This window comes from Mustela lutreola, chromosome 1 (genome assembly GCF_030435805.1).
Source record: "Mustela lutreola isolate mMusLut2 chromosome 1, mMusLut2.pri, whole genome shotgun sequence".
NCBI lineage: Eukaryota > Metazoa > Chordata > Mammalia > Carnivora > Mustelidae > Mustela > Mustela lutreola.
The window spans coordinates 235539398-235563120 of record NC_081290.1 but is presented as its reverse complement, the minus strand read 5'-3'; the positions used below and the strand labels follow the sequence as shown (position 1 = coordinate 235563120).

The 23723-nt window shown below is 40.2% G+C and overlaps 3 protein-coding genes across 3 annotated transcripts; 1 reads left to right on the top strand and 2 right to left on the bottom strand.

The window, feature by feature from the left end:
• Nucleotides 1-2459: 2459 nt before the first annotated feature.
• On the bottom strand, nt 2460-3416 carry LOC131821451 (olfactory receptor 52D1-like). Its single transcript, XM_059157564.1, has one exon. The coding sequence runs from the start codon at nt 3414-3416 to the stop codon at nt 2460-2462; it is 957 nt and encodes a 318-aa protein (XP_059013547.1).
• A 6726-nt stretch (nt 3417-10142) lies between these two features.
• On the bottom strand, nt 10143-11099 carry LOC131821445 (olfactory receptor 52D1-like). The gene has a single exon (XM_059157555.1). It carries the CDS (start codon nt 11097-11099, stop codon nt 10143-10145), a length of 957 nt encoding a protein of 318 aa, XP_059013538.1.
• Nucleotides 11100-22772: 11673 nt separating this feature from the next.
• On the top strand, nt 22773-23723 carry LOC131821437 (olfactory receptor 51I2-like). The gene has a single exon (XM_059157547.1). The coding sequence runs from the start codon at nt 22773-22775 to the stop codon at nt 23721-23723; it is 951 nt and encodes a 316-aa protein (XP_059013530.1).

The following is a 23723-nucleotide window of genomic DNA, read 5'->3' as shown; positions in this document are numbered from 1 at the left end:
TAAAGAGGAAAATATTATATTTGTAGGAGCTTTGAGTGTTTTTGACACATGTCAAAACATAGAAAGCCATGAGCATGTCCAGGTCTCTGCACAGCCTGAGGGCTGTAGATATACCAGAAAAGATCTGAGGAAGCCCAAACATCCCTGTCTCAACTCTGAAGCTCTGCATGAGAAGGAAAAGGAAGGCTAACATAGAGTCCCACACTGAATGGCTGAGTGTTGAAGTTTTGCTCCAGCCTGCATATAGTATTCTGAGTAAAGACAAAGACTTACTGTTTCCAGGTATGTAAGGAAATCTCTTTCCAGTTATTAACTGGCCACTGAGCTAGCTCAGCAGAGACTTCAGTGGCTACACATAAAAAAAAAATTGATGTTACAGCAATAATTTGGCAAATCACTAAGCAAATAGCAGCAGCAGTAACAACAACAAAAACAAATTCTGGGGAAAGACAATGTGATTCTCCAAGTTGCCACATTATGTTATTTAAAATGTTGAGTTTTCAGGGTTGCCTGGGTGGCTAAGTTGGTTAAGCATCTCTTTTGCTCAGGTCATGATCCCAGCAAGATGGAGCCCGACATTGGGCTCCCTGCGCAGCTGGGAGCCTGCTTCTCCCTTTGTCCCTCTCTTTCTGCCCCTCTCCCCACTCTTGGGTGCATTCTGTCTCTTTATCAAATAAATAAATAAAACCTTTAAAAATAAATAAATAAATAAATAAACTAAAATTTTCAGTTTTCAACAGGTTATGGGACATCAAAAGAAATGAAAATTAAGGCCCAAGCACAGGAAAACAAAAAATAAATCAAGTGGAACTGTAGGAAACCAAAACATTGGACTTACTAAACCATGACTTTAAATGAGTTATTTCAAATATGCCAAAGAACTAAGGGAAATTGTGATAGTGATAATATTAGTAAAGAGATAAAAATTATTTTAAAAAATCATAAATTCTGGAGTTAAAAAGAACAATAATTGAAACAAAAAATGTACTCTAAGGTTTCGAGAGTACATTTGGCCATACAGAAGAAAGAAAAAGCAAACATGAAAATTGGTCTATGAAGATTATTCAGTCTGAGTAACTGAAAGAAAAAGGAATTAAGTAAAATGAGCAGAACCTTGGAGACCTGTGACACATCATCAGGAATGCCAATATGTATTTATGAAAGTCTAAGAAGGAACAGAGAGGGAGAGAGAAAGAAGGAAGGAATATTTGAAGAATTAACATTCAGAACTCTCTGAATTTAGGGGCACCTGGGTGATGCAGTTGGTTAAGCACTGGACTCTTGCTTTTGGCTCAGGTCATGATCCTGGGGTCATGAGATCAAGCCCCACATCAGGCTCTGCACTCAGTGTGGAGTCTGCCTCAGAGTCTCTCTCCCTCTGTCCCTCCTGCTCATGCTCTCTCTCTAAAAGAAGTAAATTAATCTTCTAAAAAAAACTATTTGAATTTTGATGAAAAATATTAATTTACAGAAGCTCAACAATTTTCAAGTATGATAAACTTAAAAGTACACTGAGTAACCAAAGTCAAAAAGCAACTATGTAGAAAAGCACTGGGACTCTGAACAGGCTTCTGTATATCCTTAATAAGGGATAAATTTGTGGCTAAAAGAAAATGAACCTCGCAATAAGAGGAGTGGATGGTAATGGAAGAAAATATGGTTTTACTGAGTGCTAATAATATGCCAAGCAATGCCTAAATTTATGCAACAGTTATATAATACAGTAACAAAAATTATGTGAGAGTAGAAAACACAAAATATTCTTAGATGAGTTAAAAACCAAAAATAATAATGTTTTGAGAGGTTATTTATTAAGCATTTATTTATCTTACATTTATTTTATTTTTTATTTACATTTATTTATTAAGCATTTTATGCTTCACTCTTCTAAAATTTCTACACATTCAATAATTTATTTTATCCCTACTACCCCCCCCCCAGAGTTAGATATTATTATTCTCATTATAAAGTTGACAAAAATAGGCATAGAAAGATTTAGCAATATGTTCAAAGCACAAAACTAGAGAGTGGAGGATCCAGTGTTCAACCCAGGCACTCTGATTATTCCACTTGTGTCTTGTGCTCTTGATCTCTGCACAAAGCTTTGGAGTTTATTTAAATGCACTCTGAATGTTCTCTTTTTTTGTTTGCTTTTATTTTATTTCCCAGTAGAGTATTTCCAACATGAGATGCAGTGAGAGTTCTAGATAGGAATGTTTTTCTTCTTGGAAAATTATAGTCAAGTTATAGATGACAGAAAAAAAATATAATTTTGCTCAGGGCAATTCAGAATAGCTCAAGAAGCACATTCACCATCATATTCAACAAGTTATCTGACCATTTCTCTTCCACTGCCCCCTCCTGAGTCTCACATCATGGGCTCCCCTGCATGTAAAAGCTCCTAGACAATTACCCTGCCCATTTAGCAGTCTTTTTCATTTCCAAGTGCTGCTTGGAACTCATACTGAGCCCTTCTTCAATTGAAGTAGTCTCAGAAGTCGACTCCGTATCTCCTTGGTCCTAACGCCATAGATGATTGGGTTAAGCACAGGAGGCACCAGAACATAGAGGTTTGCCAGAAAGATGTGCACATTCTTGGGGACTCGGTGCTGCCCAAAGCGGTGGGTGAGGAAGGAGAAGAAGGCAGGAATGTAGAAGACCAGGATGACTCCGAGGTGGGAACCGCAGGTATTCAGAGCCTTGTGCCTGGCATCTTGAGATGGCAGGCGGAAGACAGCATGGAGGATAAAGCCATAGGAAATGGCAATGAGGATGGAATCCAGACCCATGGCCAACAGAGCCACAGTCAGCCCATAGACAATATTGACAGTGATGTTGGCACAGGCCAGGCGAGCAATGCCCATGTGCTCACAGTATGTGTGTGCCATGACATGGTGACCACAGTAAGGCAGTCGCCTCAGCAAGAAGATGAATGGGGAGACGATGGCCACACTACGGACAAGTCCAGCAAAGCCAATTTTGCCTATTGCGGTATGGTTGAGAATGGTTGTATATCTCAGTGGGTTGCAGATAGCCACATAGCGATCAAAGGCCATGGCAAGAAGAACTAAAGACTCCAGAGTATAGATAGAATGGACACAAAACATCTGTGCTAGGCATCCACCAAAGGAAATCTCACCAGCATGGAGCCACAAAATGGCCAGCATTTTGGGCACAGTGGTAGAGCTGAGAGCCAGGTCAGTGAGTGAGAGAAGACACAGGAAGAGGTACATGGGTGCATGAAGAGCACTGTCCGTCACAATGACCAGGATGAGAGCAGCATTCCCAGCCAGAGCTACCAGATACATGGCACAGAAGGGAATGGCAATCCAGACGTGGGCCCACTCCAGCCCTGGGATCCCTGTCAGGAACAGAGTGGCTGGGACACCATCATCACTGAGGTTGGAAGCTGCCATTCTGCATGGAAATAAAGGGCTCAATACAAAAGGTCATGGTGTGACTGCCCTGCCGCATCAGTTCTTTGGTTCATTCACATAAAATGATGATATTTCTGTGAGACAATATTTTTTAGGCTGAGAAAATTATTTGTTATTAACTTGTTCAAGAATCTTAAAGATGCTATCAGACAGTCTAGTTGAGAGACAGCAGTCAGTACTGTGGCAAAGGCAGCTAGAGGTCCTGCACACCCAGCAGTGTGATGGCTGAATACTCAGGCTAGATGAGCATACCAAGGGATGACAGAGGCAGATCAAGGCAGAAAATTATTGTCCTTGGGACACAGTGAAGATATTCTGGAAGGGAATCTGGTTTTGCTGTGGAAGGCTAGCTACTATTCAAAAACATTCCCCTTAAGTAAGCACATCGTCTACTTAAAAGAAACCTGTGTGGGATTCTAGGAAACTTGAATTTTGGTCCTGATACTCTAACAGAATTGATCTGTGACTGAGAATAAATCTTCTACTTCTTGGCCTGTCTTAATTTGAAAAAAAAAAAAAAATCAATGACTCTATAATCATTCTCTCCTTTCCCATCTGTTCCTTATGTGGCATTGGAATAATCCCACAACCTCTTTGGGACTTCTTTTTTCCAACTCTCAATTTGAAATCACATCATATGGTTTATTACCTTCACAAAGTTTATAGTTGACCATAGGAAATGGCAATGAGGATGGTATCCTCATTGAATCCAGACCCATGGCCAGCAGAGAATGTATGAGTTAAAAATTTAAAAGTTAAAATAGTATGTATGAATTAAAAATTTCGACACCTGAGGGGCACCTGGGTGGCTCAGTGGGTTAGGGCCTCTGCCTTCGGCTCGGGTCATGAGCCCAGGGTCCTGGGATCGAGCTCCGCGTAGGGCTCTCTGCTCGGTGGGGAGCCTGCTTCCTTCTCTCTCTCTGCCTGCCTCTCTGCCTACTTGTGATCTCTGTCTGTCAAATAAATAAATAAAATATTAAAAAAAAATTTCGACACCCGAAATCATTGCCCCCTTTTGTGGCAAGCTCTTTATCTACTAACACCCTTCTGGAGAAAATAGAGTGTCATAATCCTTTGCACCCTTAATCGAAGGGAGACAATATCCAGAGAAGTAAACTGATGTCATCCAGATCACAAAGCATGTTCACTGCAGAGGGTCCTGAAATTAGGGGTCCTGATTCTAGTTTCAAGTTTCACCTGACCCAGATGTCCATGACTATGACCAATATCTGAATTCCCCTCTCTCAAAGAAGGCATTTGTCAAATATCAATTCATAAGGCTGCAAACACTTTCCTAATTATCTGAATTCCAAATGTAAAGAGAATTAGGGAGGCCCTCGTATTTGTATAGAGACTTTCACTGATGAAGGTCTTGGGCTTGGACTTGACACATGCTTTGACTGCAGTGGGGAGAGAGGCTTGGATGGTGGTGGGCAGAGAGCTGGAATCGCTACTGTCTTCCCTTCCCTATTCTTTCCAGCCCATTCTTAGCCCATTAAGGAACGTTCCAAGTGGAATTATAAGGTACTAGTACTCTGTGACCATCTGGGATGTGAAGGACAGAAAACCTATGGTTAGAGCAGAGTTGGAATTTTTTTTCCCCTAGGAAATAATGAGATATGGATACTGAGGGAGTGCCACTCTGGTCCATAATGGGAGCATCCTCTGGAAACTGTCTCAGGGTCTGGCCTTTGAGGTCCTGACCTAGACCCCCAAAATTTAACCCTGTGTTCTGTCATAGAACACAGTTGTTGGGCAACCAGATTTGAAGAACATACCTGTATGGAAGACACGCACTTGCAGGTGGAGCCCACTGAAGTTGGAGCTCTGTGAGAGGGTGTACTGAGTGTGGGGCTGTGTGTGGGCAGAGGGTGCCCGAGTGACAGCTTGTGCAGGAGGTGGGTATCTGAATGCACAGAGTTAGTTAAGGAGGTGAAAGTTGTGTTTCAGTGCAGGATCAGGTGGGTGTGGTAGGAGGGAACAGAAGGGTCTGAATGTGTAATCTGGGTTGAAACGTCTGATCTTTGTTTGCTCTCTGTTTTCAGGGCTCAGTGATTGTCTTCAGCTCAGCTCTGTGTCCCAGCCTTTGCTGGTGAATGGGCTTCATAAGCAAGCTTATTTATTGCCTCTGTCTGTGATGCTCAGGAGTGTAAACCAAATTGGCCTCCTCCAGGGATTTGGTCTGTGATGCACATTTTGAGAGAAAGAATGAGAAGGAGCATTGATAACATGAGGAGTATTTTGGAAAATCTTCCTTGATGACTCTTCTAGGAAAAAGGAAATGAAACTACTGGTGTATTTTATTTTAGGTTTTGTCCTCCCTTCTCCTCTCTTTCTTTCTCTTTTCTTTTGTTTCCTTCATTTCTTCTCTTCTCTTTATTCTGTGTGTTTTTCTGAACTTCCTCTCACTGTAAATTCATCAGACTTCTGTGCTCATGGGCAGCAAACAATGGTGGTGAGCACATGCATACATTGTTGCAATATAGGCTTCACCTACAAAACACAAGCTCAAAAATGAAATGAATTTCATGAGGGTGACCATAGAGTATTAAGGAAAGCATAGTGTCCTTTTCTGCATGGGTTCTATGCAAGTGTCCCCTTCATTTGCCATGGCTTCAGACCTGGTAAGAAATGTTAACCATACTCTAGGTAGACCCCTGCAGATACCTGAACTTCAGCCATCCATCAGGTCCCTACATGAAAGATTCCCTCTGTGAAAGCACCTTCCAGGATTAACTGATTTTTCTTCTATGACTTCAGCATACACTATTCTCTTCCCTTGTAACATACCTCCCTCCTCTCAAATTATTTCAATTTAATGTTCTTCAGAAATTTTATGTTGTTGTCACACCCAGTTGCCTGCATTAGTTAAGCATCCTCTTCTTGATTTTGGCTCAGGTCATGATCTCAGGTTCATAAGATGGAGCCCCTCAGTGGATTATGCACTAGGAGCACTGGGCTTGGTATCTGCTTGGGATCTTCTCTCCATCTCCCACTGCCCCTGTCCACCCATATGTACTCTCTTTCTCTAAAATAGTAAGTAAATAAATCTTTAGAAAATAGTTTTATGTGATGATTACCTAAAAGAGTTTTCAAAACATTACATTCCCCTTTCATAACTTTGAGTTGAGTCTAAGAATTATCATTAAAAGTTCAAAGAGTAGTAAAGTTTTAATATCTAGTATACTGTAAATATGGGCATTTAAAAATAGAAGTCCTATATGATAAGTTTTAATTTATATTATGGAAATTCTATGCCCTAGAAATTTCCAGCTCATCATTACCCATTTAAAGTATTTGAACAGAGACAAGATGGCGGGGAAGTAGGAGAAGGCGCCGTTTCAACCTGTACCCTAAAGTGACCTGATTACCTACCAAAGAACTCCAATCACCCATGAAATCAGCCTGAGATCAGAATTATACATGTCTGGATCTCTTCATGGGTAGAAGATGCCAGTGGGCAGATAAAGCAGAGTGGGAACTTTGGACTGAAACCGGAAGATATATAAAAGGGGGAGGGAACCACCAGAGGTGACCGATTGGAAAGTAATATCCCTAACACGAGCGAGAGTGCCCTGCATCTGGGGACCACCATTAACTTGGAGACTGGTTAAAAGCACTCAGAAAGAGCAAAGGTTTGGGGGGGGGGTGATTGTGGGAATCGGGGAGGCTAGGTTCAGGGGCTTAAGTCCCCTGACCCAGGACAGCCTCCCCTGGCGCGGAGCCAGAGAGAGTGCAGTGGAGAAACCAGGTCTTGGTCCCTGAGTCGCCAGAGCGCCAATGCCTGGGGTCCCGCTCCTGTGAGGGGCTGGGAGCCTCGCCAGCTGGCAGTACGCTGAGCCGTGCTACAGAGCCTGAGACGGGTGCACCCCTCACTCTCCCCTGAGAGAGGTGTGTGAAGGCCCAGACTGGTGGTCTCGGACCTGCTGCTCAGAGCCTGAGACAGGAGCGTGCGACCCGCAACCTCCCCTAAGAGAGGTGTGCGCAAGCCTGGTGTTCTTAGACCCAGAAAGACTGGCACTCCCAGCCCCGGCCAGTGGGAAAATCTCAGTGTGCCATCACTGCTTGGAACCTCTCTAGCGGCCAGGAGCTGCCCAGACAGCCGCTGCTGCCATGGTTTTGGGTACAAGCAGAAGATCCTGCATCCCCAGGGACTGCGACTCAGAACATGCTCTGCCAGCGACCAAGGGGGGATTTATATGGACTCTGCAACACCCACGGGTGACCAGACCGAGGCTTCTCTCTGAGAGGGAGGTCAGGGTGCAGATTGCTTTGCTCTAAACCTACAAAAACCATCAAAAGCGGTCAAGGAGAGAGGGAAAAAAAGAAAAGTGAACAAACATAAAAACCTCCAGAGAACAAAAGCCTGAAAAAAACCTGTTTCCTCAGAGCCCACCCCCTTGAGCGGGGCGAGAGGACTTAACTCAGGGAACATCATTGACTAAAAACCCACGTGGCAGGCCCCTCCCCCAGAAAAACAACAAGGAAAGAAAAAGAGAAAGAAAATAAAAAGACTACAAGAGAACAACCACCACTACTTCATAGGACAAATTTTATTTTTAACTCGTTCCCACTATTCTGGTTCATTATTTTTTATATAGATAATTTTTAAACTATTTATCATCACAGTAAGATGTCCAGTACATCAAATTCCATAATAACCTTCTAACCTGAACTTTTTGATACATACACCTGTGTTTTTCCTTTGCATTTCTATTTTTTTAAACAGTGATTTTAAAAAAAATATATTTTTTTAGCATAACAGTATTCATTGTTTTTGCACCACACCCAGTGCTCCATGCAATTCGTGCCTCTCTAACCCACCACCTGGTACCCCATCCTCCCACCCCCTGCCCCTTCAAAACCCTCAGATTGTTTTTCAGAGTCCATAGTCTCTCATGGTTCACCTCCCCTTCCAATTTACTCCAGCTCCCTTCTCCTCTCTAACACACCTTGTCCTCCGTGATATTTGTTATGCTCCACAAATAAGTGAAACCATATGATAATTGACTCTCTCTGCTTGACTTATTTCACTCAGCATAATCTCTTCCAGTCCCGTCCATATTGATACAAAAGTTGGGTATTCATCCTTTCTGATGGAGGCATAATCCTCCATAGTGTATACGGACCACATCTTCCTTATCCATTCGTCAGTTGAAGGGCATCTTGGTTCTTTCCACAGTTTGGTGACTGTGGCCATTGTTGCTATAAACATTGGGGTACAGATGGCCCTTCTTTTCATGACATCTGTATCTTTGGGGTAAATACCCAGTACTGCAATGGCAGGATCATAGGGAAGCTCTAGTTTTAATTTCTTGAGGAATCTCCACATTGTATTCCAAAGTGGCTGCACAACTTTCATTCCCACCAACAGTGTAAGAGGGTTCCTCTTTCTTCACATCCTCTGCAACACATGTTGTTGTTGAGGGTGGGAGGGATAGGGTGTCTGGGTGATGGACAATGGAGAGGGTATGTGTTGTGGTGTGTTGTGAATTTCATAGGACTGATGACTCATAGACCCGTACCCCTGAAATAAATGCTACATTATATGTAAATAGCAATGGTCCTAAGTGAGCAGGTTTGGGCAAAGGAGAGTTTCCTTATGTCTGGACCCACACCTGTGAGGAGGGATTCCAGTCAGGTGGTCTATCTGAGGGGCATACAGGGTTGTTTCAAAGTAAGGAACAATAAAAAATATCCATTCAGAACCTACTGCTTCTATTAGAATCAATTGTTATCACCAAAGACAAAAATAGATGCTTTTGCTGAGAAATATTAATTTTTACATACAAAAATTTCAACAGATTGCAAGTAGGATAAACTTGAAAAAGACAGTTACTGATGTCAACAAGGGACTATCCATAAAGGTACTGGAACTCTAATCAAGCTTCTATAAACTTAATAAGGGGTAAAATTATGGCAAAGTAACGGGAGATAATATGGTTTTATTGAGCACTAATCATATCCCCAGTACTGTCTAACTTTCAGACATGAGTTATTATAATTGTGTGAGCTCAGATACTACAAGACTTAGATAAGTTATAAAAATGAAATGTTTTGAGAAGTTACATTTTTTGAGATGTTTACTTTTACATCTTACACTTATGTATTTAGCATTTTATGTTTCAGACACTATTGTAAGATTTCTACATACATTCAGTAGTTTGTCAATCCTCACCACAACCTCAAGAGTTGAAAATGATCATTATCCCCATTAACAGTCAACCAGAATAAGGAGAAAAGTATTTATCAACTTGCTCAAAGCACAAAACTGATAAAAATTAGAGGAGACACCATTTAAACATAATCACCCTGATTTAATTTTAGTTTTCATGCTCTTAGCCACTGCCCAAAGTCTTGGATTTCAGATTCAAATGCACTCTGAATGTTCTCCCTTTGTTTCTCACCTCACTTCCCAGTAGAATATTGCAACCATGAGGTACAGTGTGAATTCCAGACAGGAATGTCTTTCTTCTTGACAAATTATAGCCCCTAACTGAGATGACAGAAAAAATATAATCTCATTATGGGCAATTCAGAATTGCTCAAGGAGCACATTCACCATCATATTCAACATTTCCAATTTATATGACTATTTCTCTTCCTCCCTTATCTCACATGATAGGCTCCCATTAATATAAAAGCTTCTAGACAATTATTCTTCTCACTTACCTTTCTTTATCATTTCCAAGTGCTACTCAGAACTCACACTGAGCCCTTCCTCAAGTGGAGCAGTCTAAGAAGTCGACTCTGAATCTCCTTGGTCCTAGCCCCATAGATGATTGGATTGAGCACAGGAGGCACCAGAACATAGAGGTTTGCCAGAAAGATGTGCACATTCTTGGGGACTCGGTGCTGCCCAAAGCGGTGGGTGAGGAAGGAGAAGAAGGCAGGAATGTAGAAGACCAGGATGACTCCGAGGTGGGAACCGCAGGTATTCAGAGCCTTGTGCCTGGCATCTTGAGATGGCAGGCGGAAGACAGCATGGAGGATAAAGCCATAGGAAATGGCAATGAGGATGGAATCCAGACCCACGGCCAGCAGAGCCACAGTCAGCCCATAGACAATATTGACAGTGATGTTGGCACAGGCCAGGCGAGCAATGCCCATGTGCTCACAGTATGTGTGTGCCATGACATGGTGACCACAGTAAGGCAGCCGCCTCAGCAAGAAGATGAATGGAGAGACAACGGCTATACTCCGGAGTATGCCGGCAAGGCCAATTCTGCCTATGATGGTATGGTTGAGAATGGTTGTATATCTCAGTGGGTTGCAGATAGCCACATAACGATCAAAAGCCATAGCAAGAAGAACTGAGGACTCTAGAGCATAGATAGAATGGACACAAAACATCTGTGCCAGGCATCCACCAAAGGAAATCTCACCAGCATGGAGCCACAAAATGGCTAATGTCTTGGGCACAGTGGTAGAGCTGAGAGCCAGGTCAGTGAGTGAAAGAAGACACAGGAAGAGGTACATGGGTGCATGAAGAGCACTGTCCGTCACAATGACCAGGATGAGAGCAGCATTCCCAGCCAGAGCTACCAGATACACAGCACAGAAGGGAATGGCAATCCAGATGTGGGCCCACTCCAGCCCTGGGATCCCTGTCAGGAACAGAGTGGCTGGGAGATCATCATCACTGAGGTTGGAAGCTGCCATTCTGCATGGAAATAAAGGGCTCTATCCAAGGGGTGACTGTATGACTGCCCTCTCACATCAGAGTTTTGGCTCATTCACATAAAATGATGACCCTTCTCTGAAACAATCTTGTTTAGGCTGAGAAAAACATATATTGTTTTTATTTTTTTATTTTAATTTTTATTTTTTATAAACATATATTTTTATCCCCAGGGGTACAGGTCTGTGTTTTTAACTTGTTCCAAATATTAAAATACTGTATCACATATAATCCATTATTTTCATCTATTTTCTATAGTCAAAGTTTGTTTTTTGATTTCCACATTCCAAACGCCAACCATACCTACCAGAATCTTTGTAGGATACCCGCACCCCTAAACGTTAGTTGTAATCTGTCACAAAAATGTTGCTGAACCTTGAGAAAAATCTTTTCTCTGAATAGTCTCCAAGTATGAAGAATAATGAGCCTGGAATCCTAGTCACAGCTTTTCTGTTTATTCACTATTTAACATTGGATAAGTTACACAATATTTTTGATACTCAATTTTCTTATTTATAAGTTGGAAATGACACACCTGGCTTCCTTATTTCACGTGATTTTTTGGGGGGTAGGAAAGCTGTAGGTATATGGTAGGATTAAAATGTTTGGACACCAAAAATAATGTCCTTCTCATTTGTGCAAGCTCTTTTTCCTGTAGTCATATTTTGGAGTGATAGAGAGTATTATAATTATTCTACATCTGTTTTATCAAGGGGAAGTCCAAGTTCAGAGAAATAAACTAATGCAGTTCAGTTCACAAAATGTGTTATTTTTTTTAAAGATTTTATTTATTTATTCGACAGAGAGAGATCACAAGTAGGCCGAGAGGAAGGCAGAGAGAGAGGAGGAAGCAGGCTCCCTGCTGAGCAGAGAGCTTGATGCGGGACTCGATCCCAGGACCCTGAGATCATGACCTGAGCCGAAGGCAGCGGCTTAACCCACTGAGCCACCCAGGCGCCCCACAAAATGTGTTATTGTCAGACTGAAATTACATCTCACATCTTCCGATTAAAAGTTTGGTGTTTTCACCTCACAGTAGCCTCACTTATATGGCCAATACTTGAATTCTTTTCCTTGCCAGATAACTCTAAAATCAGTATCTAATGTGGCAAACCCTTTACTCATTATCTGGACTTCAAAGAAACAGATACTAGTGAAAGCTCCTCCTATTTGCCTGGGGACTTCCAGTGATGCCCACAGGCCCTGGAGGAAAGAAACATGGGTGGAGGAGTGGAGAGCTGGAGTCAGTACCACCTTCTCCTGTTCTCCCTTCCCAGCCTATTCTTGCCAGCAAAGGAAGATTTTCCAAGACTACTATAAGGAGGCCACTACTTTGTGAGCTACTCTGACATTCTACGTAGGTACCAGAAAGCCTAGGTCCAAACAAGGTTGTTTTCCAGGGGAAAAATGTGAAAAATACACTGAGCTGGAGGAACATTCTGGGTGGAATGCAGGAATCCTTCCAAATTCATCCTTTTTGGCCTTGGCTCTGGGTCACTATGATGCCTTGGAAACCTAGACTTTAATAATTGAACTCTGAGTTCTTTCTGGCACATATTCTTTTTTCTGTAGTTTGATTTCAAAAACATACCTGTGTCAGGTGACCTTTGTTTACAAGTTGAGCGTGCTGAAGCTGGGGTTCTGTGATGGGTGTCACCTGCCAGTGTGGGGCTGTGTGGAGAGTACTTCAGGGATGTGAAAGCTGTGTTCTTGTGCAGGATGGATGGACGTGATTTGGAGAATGATGGGGGCTGAGTGTGGAATCTGAGTTCAAAAGTCAGATCTTCCCTCACTTTTGTGAGATCATTGAGGTCTTCAGCTTAGTTCTGACTTTCAGCCTCTTCTGATCAAGAGATTTGATAAGTGAGGTTATTTATTGACTCTCTCTGATGCTAATTATGAAAACCCAAGGCTGTTTGGCTCTAGAGATTTGATCCATGGTGCTCATTCTTAGAGAGACAATAGGGCGGGGTTGAAAAAGGGGAAAGAAATGAGGAAAGAACATTTCCCTAGGAAATTTTCAAGGAAAGTAGCAATAAAATCTATTAAGTTTTATGTTTCTCTTCTCTTCTCTTACTTTCCCTTTTCTTTCATTTTCTTCTTTTTCTCTGTTTCTCCCCCTTAATTATGGTATCTCTCTGAATTTACATATATAGTGGCCCATGGTATTCCGTGTACACATGGCATCATCAATGTTATATGTAAATATGGTGGTAAGAAATGGTGGTAGAGAGGCTCAGGCTCCATTGTCCCATTAACTTCCATAATTTCAAGAATAAGTTACTAAGATTTTAAGAACATGGCAGTAGAATATTAAACCAAATACAGGACCTTCTGAGCATAGGCATTATGCCACTGTGCAGGTTTCACACCCACAGACCTTGTCCTAGGAGTGAAGCCATCAGTTCTCTAGCCAGATGCACTCAGAGCCTTTGACATTACCACATCTATCAAGCCTTCACACAAAGGCTTCCATCCTTCAAAACCTTCAGAGTGCTGCACTATTTTCCCTTGTTCATACTTGTTTCCTTTCAATTTTTTTTTAAAGATTTATTTATTTGAAAGAGAGAGCAAAGACACACAAGAGAGTGGGGGGAGGGGCAGAGGGAGAGAGAATCTCAAGCAGACTCCATGCTGACCAACAGCTCCATGCAGGGCTCAATCCCATTAACCCACGATCACTTCCTGAGCTGAAACCAAGAGCCAGACACTCAACCTACTGAACCACTCTGGCACCCCTCTTCTCGTATTAATACAAAGCAGTGGTCTTCAAAAATTTTTGCTCAGATAATTTCCAAAAGAACTTTTCAATAGTATACACTCCCTCAAAACTGTTAAGTTGACATCAAAAATTGTCATTTTCTATTAAATATTAGAAAAAATATAACTTACAGTATAGTGTGAATATTGATTTTTTTTTAAGATAAAAATACCACATCAGTCTTTAAGTGTATCCTATGGAATATAGACAGCCTTGAAATTTTCTTCCCCTCATTTATTATCCATTTAAAAATACATGAACAAATGAATAAGTTTTCCATAACTGTCATTCATATATAATATATATGTATATCTCTTTATATATGAATGAAATGAATGAATGAAAAAAATGAATGCATATATATGTATATGTGTATATATATATATATATATATATATATATATATATAATTTTTTTTTTTTTTTTAAGAGAGCATGAGTGGGGTGGTGTATGGGGTAGAGGCAGATGGAGAGAGAAGTCAAAGCAGACTGTGTACTAAGCATGGAGCCTGATGTGGGGCTCAGTGTCATGGCCCTGATATCTTTACCTGAGCTGAAATCAAGAGTTGAATGCTTATCCTACTGAGCCACCCAGGCTCCCTGTAACTGTCATAAATTTAACATTAATGCTTTGTCTACTTGAAGTTGGTTCATTTTCCTACATATTAATTTTTGTGCTTAAAAATCTTGTGGTGATAACCCTTCTTTCCTTATTTCCAATAAAAAATATATGCAAATTGGAATTATTTATTTTATTTTCTTCAATCATTAGGTTGTGAGTGTTAAAATGTTCTACAATTACAATTATTTTAAGTATGCATTAATAAAAGCAATATAGAGAAGCTTTAATTTCATGAATTATTATACATAAACATTTTTTTAATACAAAGTTTTTAATAAGATTGATGGGGGTTTTCTTATTATTCCTTTAGGGAATTTATATATTAAAAAAAATCAATATTGATGGTATGAGATAAGTTTCACCCTTAGTTATCTCCATATAAAACTAAGTTCTAGGAACCCTTGTTTTTAAATCAATAGCTATGAGTGTAAGGAGTTTGAATTGCCTGGCACACTGACTTAATAGAGATTCAGTAAGTGCTGGAATCAATTTCTGCTGAAAGAAAGGAGATTCTGCTTTAGAAGCTTAAAAGAGAGTGCCCAAAGAGCTGGGGCCAAGAATTTCAAGAATGGGCCACCAGAAGCTGGCTCTACAAATCACATACAAATCATATGTGATTTGTATGACAAGGCTGTTTGGAGTTAAGTGTAGAAAAAAACACCACAAACTGGAACCAGCTGCTTTTATAAGAATCAACTGCTGTTGCCAAGGATAAAACAGTTGCTTGGGTGATAAGACAGAAGCAGAAAGCTAACAGGAAAAGTAAATCCCTTCTCTCAGCTTCTAGTCAGCTCCTAATGGCTCCTATTGGCACAGCCTAACAATATATTTAATTTTAGAACTTTCAGATACTGCCAAAATACTAAAATCCAAAGCCACCTATTATTCTTAAAATAAAATGTATAAGGCAGGGAAAGCAAACCTAGCTGATATGTGGTGATGTAACTGATAAAGTGGCTTGCTCTGAGTCAGTTGTTGAAATTTTCCCAATACTTGCTGCATAGAAGCCAGAGCAGAACACAAGAAAGCATGAAATTGAATTTTAAATGTTTCCTTTTCAGATAACTGAATTTTTATAACTAAGTTTATAACCATAATCCAAAGAAAGTTAAAATCAATATCATAAAGACTGATCTTTTTCTACCAGAGGTGTTCCCCCCCTTCATCAATTTAGGCTTTATTCTTCCATCAAACTAGCTCCTTGGTATCTATTCTGGACCAATATTATCAGGCTTCTCTGATGGTAGCCTGAGGACTTCCTAATACTCTAGAAAAAAATCACAAATAGCCACAAAGTAACACAATGTGAATATGCAGCTTCATACTTCAGCTTCACCAAGAAATTATTCTATTTGATACAGTTAATTTTCTCTATCATTCCCCTTAACTGCCATTTCAAACATCCACTCCTCTCTTAGAACTTGCTGCACCACTTATAATAAGCAGGCAGAATATTTAGATTTTGGCGACTACTTATAAAAAATGCATGAGAGAAAGGATGTGTGGAATGATGGTTAGGTTTTAGCTTTAGCTATCAAAGTCATGCCACTCACTGAGAAGAGGAAAGGAAAAAAACTTATATTCATATATTGGACTTTTTGATCTTTTTGATTGGAAAGGAAAAAAAAACTTATATTCATATATTGGACTTTTTGATCTCCAGCCAATTGGAGATGCCAAGTGGTCAGCTGGAAAACAAGAAGTAAATTAGAGCAGGATACACAGATGAGTTGATTAGTGTGTTTCAAAGATATGAAAATCTGATTTTTCTTCCAAGGTCATGCGGAGTGATTACACAGAGTCAAAACTGAAGCTAGCTTAGGAAAGAACCATGGATAATATTAATACTTAAGAGCGAATAGAGGGAGAGCCAATTGCCAAGGAAACTGAAGAGAGGCATTGGACATAGGTGGATGACCTGGAAAGAGTGACATGACTGATCCAAGAAAGGAGGAAAAAAATCAAGAAAGAAGCGAGGTTGACTGTCTCTGCACTGAGAGTCTATTGTATTTAGTAATGCTGAGATCAGCAGTGACATTGGAAGCATAGTTTTGTGGTGTGACATCACTAAAATACAGTCCATTAGGGAGTTAACAAGGAACAAGAAAGAAGAGACCGTGAGAAGTGTGGCCTATGTGTGGGTCGTTAGTCGGTCACAATGTAGCCACTTTTTCTAAGCTGTAGAAAGCCCACTTCTCCTTATAAGACTTGAGGAATAGAAGGGATTGAATGTTCCAGCTAAAAAAGATAATATAGGTCAGAAGAAGTAGAGAGATGAGTTAAGACCAATACCTAAAGAACTATTCATGTCCCAATCATTGTTTAGCTTTTAAACCAAGGGAGATCTGTTTTGAAGAGCTAAAGCAAAAATATTTGGATTTTTAAAAATCATTCTGCCAATGGAGGGAAAGAATGGCTGAGTCCAGGCAGATTTGGTGCAGGGGGCAATGGAAGTCTGTTTTGGGAATTCAGATGTTGAAGGTCTACTCTTGGGCAGATATGGTATCATGAAATGGCAAAGCAATTTGAAGAAATGTTATAAGATGTGACAACTAATCAGACAACACGGTTGCGAGAAAACACATTAATGATGCATAAAAATGTTCAGGCCATGGCTGATAATGTCAGTGCCCTTAATAAGAAATCAGGGGAAAGAAAATAGTGGGCCTTTGACTGTCATTTTGGTAAAATCAGAAGACCGCTTTTGGTTCTTATTGTCCATGCCTGAGCACTCCCCAAAATTCTGTGCTGACTGGAAACAGTGTCTCAAATTCCCATGCTGTCTGCTTTCTCTATACAAATCTAGTTTAATAGAGAAAACATGGTAATGTAAAGGGTAATAGTATAGAAATGAGCGAACAGTTCACAAGTAAACCCACACATCTATGGTCAATGGATTTTCAACAATGGTATTAAGACTGCTTAATGGGTAAATATAATCTTTTCAACAAAGGTTGCTGGAATAATTGGATAACCACATGAAAAAGACAAAAGTGGGACCCATCTCTCAACTTACATATAAAAATTAACTCAAAATTTAAAAAAAAAAAAAATGGAGGGCCTGTGTGGCTCTGTCGGTGAAGCATCTACCTTTGGCTTGCGTCAAGGTCCCAGGGTCTTGTGATTGAGCCCCACATCAGGCTTCCTGCTCAGTGGGGAACCTGCTTCTCTCTCTTTCCCCTGCTTATGCTCTCTCTCTCGCTCTCTCTCTGACTCTCTATCCCTCTCAAATAAACAAACAAAAAAAAACCTTTAAAAAAAAAGGAAAATTTAAAAAATTAACTCAAAATAGATTAAAAAATCTAAATGTAAGGTATAAAACTGAATACCTCTAGAAGAAAACTTAGGTATATTAGACAATGTTTGTTTTGATATAATACCAAAAGCACAAGTAACCAAAGAAAAAAATATATAAATTGGACTTAAAAAAACAACAATAACAAATCTTTTGTGCTTCTAAGGACAGTATCATGAAAGTGGAAAGATAACCAACAAAATGGGAGAAAATATTTGCAAATCATTGCCTGACAATAGTTTTGTATTCAAAATATATAACGATGTCTTATAACTCAACAACAAAAAGTCATATGAACCACTTTAAAAATGGGCAAATGACTTGAATAGACATTTCTGCTAAAAACAGACATACAAAGAGCCAGTAAGCACATAGATGTTAGTTTCATTAGTTATTTGGCAAATGCAAACCAAGATCACTGTGAGATACCATTGCACACATATTAGGAAAACAAAACAGAAAATAACAAATATTAGTAAAAATGTAGAGTGATCAGAACCTTCAAACATTGCTGGTAAAATGTAAATTGATGAAGCCACTTTGGAAAACCATTTGGCTTTTCTTCAAACAGTTGAATGTAGAATTACCAAATGACTCAGCAGTTTTACTCCTCAGTATATATTCTGAAGAACTGAGGACATATTTCCACACAAAAATTTACATATTAATATTCAAAGAAGCATTATTTGTAGCCCCAAATTGAGAATAATCCAAATACCCATCAAATGACCAATACACAAAATGTAGTCTTTGTATACAATGGAAAATTATATCGGAACTGAAGCACTGACATATAATGAACCTTGGAAACATGCTAAGTGAAAGAAGCCAGACATAACCAGCCTCACATTTTATTGCATTTAATTGAAACGTTCAGAAATAGTCAAGTCCAAAGCAACAGAAAGTGGATGAGATGTTGCCAGGGGGCTAAGATAAATGAGAATGGGAAGTGAATTTAGTGGTACTGAAGCTTCTTTTCAGAGTGATGAAAACATTCTGCACTTAGGTATTGATGATGACTGCACAACTTTCCAAATACACTAAAGATCACTGACTTATACACTTAAAACTTGAATTTTATATATATTATATACATATTATATACATATAATATATATAATTTGCTATTACCATATAACCCAGTTATAAGTATATATTTATAACTATAACAAATATATATAACAAATATATATATTTTATAACATATATATAACAAATATATATAACAAATATATATACAAATATGGTGATATTTAAAATATGTATGGTAATATATAGTATATAAATAAATAAATATAATAGCAAATGTGTGTGTGTGTGTGTGTGTGTAATACGGTAATAGCAAAGTTTAAAAAGGAAATCATAAAATCATGTAATCTTTGAAACTTAGAAGTTCATCTGCCCGGGACCCAGCTGTTTATGTGACACCACACCATACCTAAAGCAGCTGCAAGCTGCTTTGGCTAGGGGTACTGAGGAAGGGGTCAGGCTTGTCTTCCAGACAGTTGCCAGTAGCAGGCCAGACATTTACAGTCATAGGATGAAAAAGAATAGTTTTCATTTATTTTACCCTTTTTTTTTTCCTTCTGTGTTCTCTAGTTGTTTTTGAGGGAGGTTGCACAGAGAAAGGCAAAGGTAAGAAAGGTAATCAAATATGAAAGAAAGGATAAATGGGGAAAAAGATAAAGATGGTAATGATTAACAGGTATATGATGTATGTTCCGGGGCACTGCTAGATAAAAATTTTTATTAGGTTTTCTAAAAATGTTAAGTGAATAAGTGAACAGTCTATATGTTTGGATGTAGCCCTGCCACTCAGTGCTAGTATAACTTTAGACCTCATTTAACCTCTTAGCACTCATTTTTCTCATCTGTAAAATGGGAAATAAACATTTCTGGCTCCTGGGTGGCTTAGTTCGTTAAATGCCTGCCTTCAGCTTGGGTCATGATCCTAGTGTCCAAGACTGAGCCCTGCATTGGGCTCCTTGCTCAGCGGGAAGCATGCTTCTCCCGCTGCCTGCCGCTCCCCCTGTTTGTGCTCTCTCTTTCTCTCTGTCAGAAAAATAAACAAAATCTTAAAAAAAAAAAAAAAGTGAACATTTCTTTCTAAGTGTGATTGTCAGAATAGAACAAGACAAGGCTCATAAAGTTCTTGGAGTTTAGGGAACGTTGTAAACACCCAGTATCACTGTTGACTATTACATTTCTATCCCTACATTCTGCCTTCTGAAAGTCCCCTAAGAAGAGGGTCCTGGAGTGGAGACTTACTGTGGGGTAAGGAAACTTTGGAACTGAGGATCAGGAAGCTTGAGTTATATTCTTAGCTTCCCAATTACTAGCACTGGGACCCCTGGTGCTCACTCTCATCATCTGCTAGAGCTATCTTAAAACCCATCCTTAGGAACATCTCAGAAGCCATGAAGACATGGTATGGGGACAGGTAAGCCCTGCTCTGCTGGGAGGAAAGGAAGTGTTTGTTGCCTTGGCCTTGGAAGTCAGATCTGAATTTCCCATGGGAATAGACAGCAAGCAGAGTCCACTGGGATTCTGCTGGGAGGAACCTATTCCCAGCAGGGTTTGACTGGGGGATATTAAGGGCTTACTGTGGGCCGGCCCTCCACTGCTAAGAGCCTGGCAGGTAGCTCCTGTGAAATGTGGTGTGTGTAGGGCCTTTGACAGACTTGACCTAGCTTGGGAAAAAAAAAGGCCATCCTCGTGGAATACATCGTCCTGTGATGTTCTCATTATTCTCAAGAGGTTTTCGTGGCCTTATTTCTCTTCTTTCTTCCTTTCCATATTTAATGTTCTTGTTACTGTCTCTCTAAAATTCCTTCTCTGGTCTGTCATTCCCCTTCCCTTGCTTGACTCTCCCATTTCCATAGCATTTCCTCTATATTCTTTATCCACTTCTCTCTGTCTCTTCCTGCCGTTTGGTTTTTCCTCTTTCTCTTCACGGTGTCTCTCTTCATCTTTTGGCCCACTTTCTGCTTTGCATGAACTCTGAGAAAACAAGGAACAGAGTAGAACACTCAGCTGAACTCGAATGTCTCTAATTAGGACAGAAAGGAGGTACTGAAACTGGCCTTCTGCCTCCGGAGGCTCTTAAGACAATTTTAGATTTCCTTCGAGTGGAACATGTGACAGGATGGATCAAAATCCAGGAATGGGTGCTCAGAAAGGGATTGACCCATGGTATCTCCTTAAGACCATCTCCTCTAAAATCCTCCCTCAGTTTCTTTGTGCGGTTCTACTGAGAGCTCATTATAATTATAATGTGCACAGCTTGCAGGTCTTATCTGGTTCATCCTCTTACCATTTCCAGTCGAGGCCTGGGGCTCAGCATCCCCAGCCTTCTGCAGTGGTTCTCTGAAACTTTGTCCCAGACTCTTAATCCCTTTAGCAGGGAATTTCTCTCTGGTTTCTAATCTGATTGTTCATTGATGTAAGGCTGGCTTTATTGGAGAGAGAAAGCAAGTTCCCCCCAACTCCAAAGATACATACAATAATAAATTACTCAGTGGTGAGTAATTTAATTCAACTAACCATGAGGGATAGAGAGCCTTTAACACCTGAACTCTAAAACTAACAGGTGAAGCCACTTATCACAGAGTATGCAAGGGGTTTTAGACATTATGAAATATTCCTAAATGTAGCTCCCTCCCCAAATGGTTATTTTGGAAATTCCACAGTAAACAAGAAAGATGACAAATGTAGAGATCATCCTTTATCATCCCACTTCACAACCCCACCCCTTTTTTATCATCCCCTCTTACAACCTCATTTGGGTTGGTGTAAGGAAGTGTTTCTCATTTTCTACTCCTGTTGAATTTTGACAGACTCTGAGATGAAAAGCAATGGCAGAAATGAAAGAATGCTATTCTTTAATAACTCATAAGGAAAAAAAAGGTAATGGAAAGAATGTTTTTAGCATTACAGGTTTTCTCTCTTGGTAATTCTCAAGATTTTGCCAATTAACTTCTGCTTGTCTATACCAAACGCTATTATGTGATAACAAGAGTTTTAAAAAAATGTTTATTTAATATAAATGCATTCAATGACTTTTGTGCTTTTGTAAAGCACAATGTGCTATTTACTTTTCATCTAAACATGCTTTTAAAATAATAACTTTTCAATAATAACAATAATAGGAGTGCTTCTATAATGCTTACTGTGGGCAGGACCTGTTTCAAGTCCAAGTTCTCTCTGTCACCCTCTCTCTGTTTCCCTCTTTCTATCTTACATAAGCCTGTATCCTCATGCATATGGCAACTCTCTTTTACCCCTTTCTTAAAAGTAAAGAAACTGGGGAAGAGAGTTTAAGAAATTTACCTAATGTCACTGGAACACAAACCCAGAGTGTTCTGGTGCCATGCTCTTAATTAGAAATCTCTGATGTCTCTTGAGATATTTTGATTTTCCAGGGGTCCTGCATAGACACTTCCAGTGTGATATGTGGGCTGTAGACCATGTAAGCACCCCAGGGTGGAGATTGGATTAGTGAAATTTAGTTCAAGCCATGTAACTGCTTTCCAAGAAGACCTGGACTAATTCTTTTCCCTTTTTTGGATACTTGGTTCCTCATATGTCAGACTGGATGTAAGTGTGGACATCTGTTGTGGAGTAGCTAATATCATGGCTATGTAAGTTTAAACGTTTGGAGGACAGCTGTGATGATTACATGGAAGGCATCTAGAGGACTACTGATTAGACTTAATGAGCTAGTCAACCACCCTGAAGAACAGTTAACCTACTCTTTTTCTGAAAGATGTCTAAGAAAGAATTCTTTCTTTCAATGGCCAGCATTTTATGACTTTCTCCTCATCCTCCCAGTGTATTTTAGAAATAAAATCTATGTGTAATCACAGTTTATAAACCTTTATGTTGTTTTTCCTTCCTAGGAACAACAATAGTCTTAGACACAAGTTATAATTTCTTCAAAAAGTTGGACTGGCTGATAACAAACATCCCCAGCTTCTCATGAGTAACTTCAGAATCAATATCTCTGATGCTCCCACCTTTATCCTGATGGGCTTCCCAGGAATGGAGGCCATGGAGTCCTGGCTATTCTTCCCTCTCCTTTTGCTCTACGCTATCTCCATTGTGGGAAACAACACCCTGATCCTCCTCATTGTTAAGGAGGAGAAAAGCTTGCACCAGCCCATGTACTACTTCTTGTCTCTCCTTTCAGTCAATGACTTGGGAGTATCCTTTTCCACATTGCCGACTGGGCTGGCTGCCCTCTGCTTCCGCGCCCGGGTGATTTCCTTTAACGCCTGCTTGGCCCAAATGTTTTTTATCCACCTTTTCTCTTGGACAGAGTCTGGCATCCTTCCGGCTATGAGCTTTGATCGCTATGTGGCCATCTGTAACTCCCTGCGCTATGCTACAGTGCTCACTAGTGCCCACATTGTGGCAATGGGTTTGTGTACTGTTCTTCGAGGCTTTGCCCTCATCCTAGTCTTTCCACTGCTGCTGCACAGACTGCCCTTCTGCCACCCCCAGAACATCCTCTCCCATGCCTACTGCCTTCATGTGGATATGATTAAGCTGGAGTGTACTGATGTCTCCCTCAATAGCCACTATGGGCTGTCCATTGTGCTGTTCACCTTTGGCCTGGACTCCGCACTCATACTCATCTCCTATGTACTAATATTGCGATCAGTGCTTGCCATCGCTTCCCGAGAGGAGCGCCTCAAGACACTGAACACATGCGTGTCCCACATCCTAGCTGTGCTCATCTTCTATGTGCCCATGGTGAGCGTGTCCATTGTACATCGCTTTGGTGCTGGCCTGCCGCATGCTGTTCATATCCTCATGTCTGTTCTCTACCTATTTGTGCCTCCCATGCTCAACCCTATCATTTACTCCATTAAGACAAAGGAGATACGTCGCAGGCTCCTCAAGATGCTCTTTAAGGTTAAGTCCTGA

What these genes read in the sequence shown, in the direction of transcription:
- LOC131821437 (XM_059157547.1), top strand. Translation starts at nt 22,773, where the DNA reads ATGAGTAACTTCAGAATCAATATCTCTGATGCTCCCACCTTTATCCTG.
- LOC131821451 (XM_059157564.1), bottom strand. Translation starts at nt 3,416, where the DNA reads ATGGCAGCTTCCAACCTCAGTGATGATGGTGTCCCAGCCACTCTGTTC.
- LOC131821445 (XM_059157555.1), bottom strand. Translation starts at nt 11,099, where the DNA reads ATGGCAGCTTCCAACCTCAGTGATGATGATCTCCCAGCCACTCTGTTC.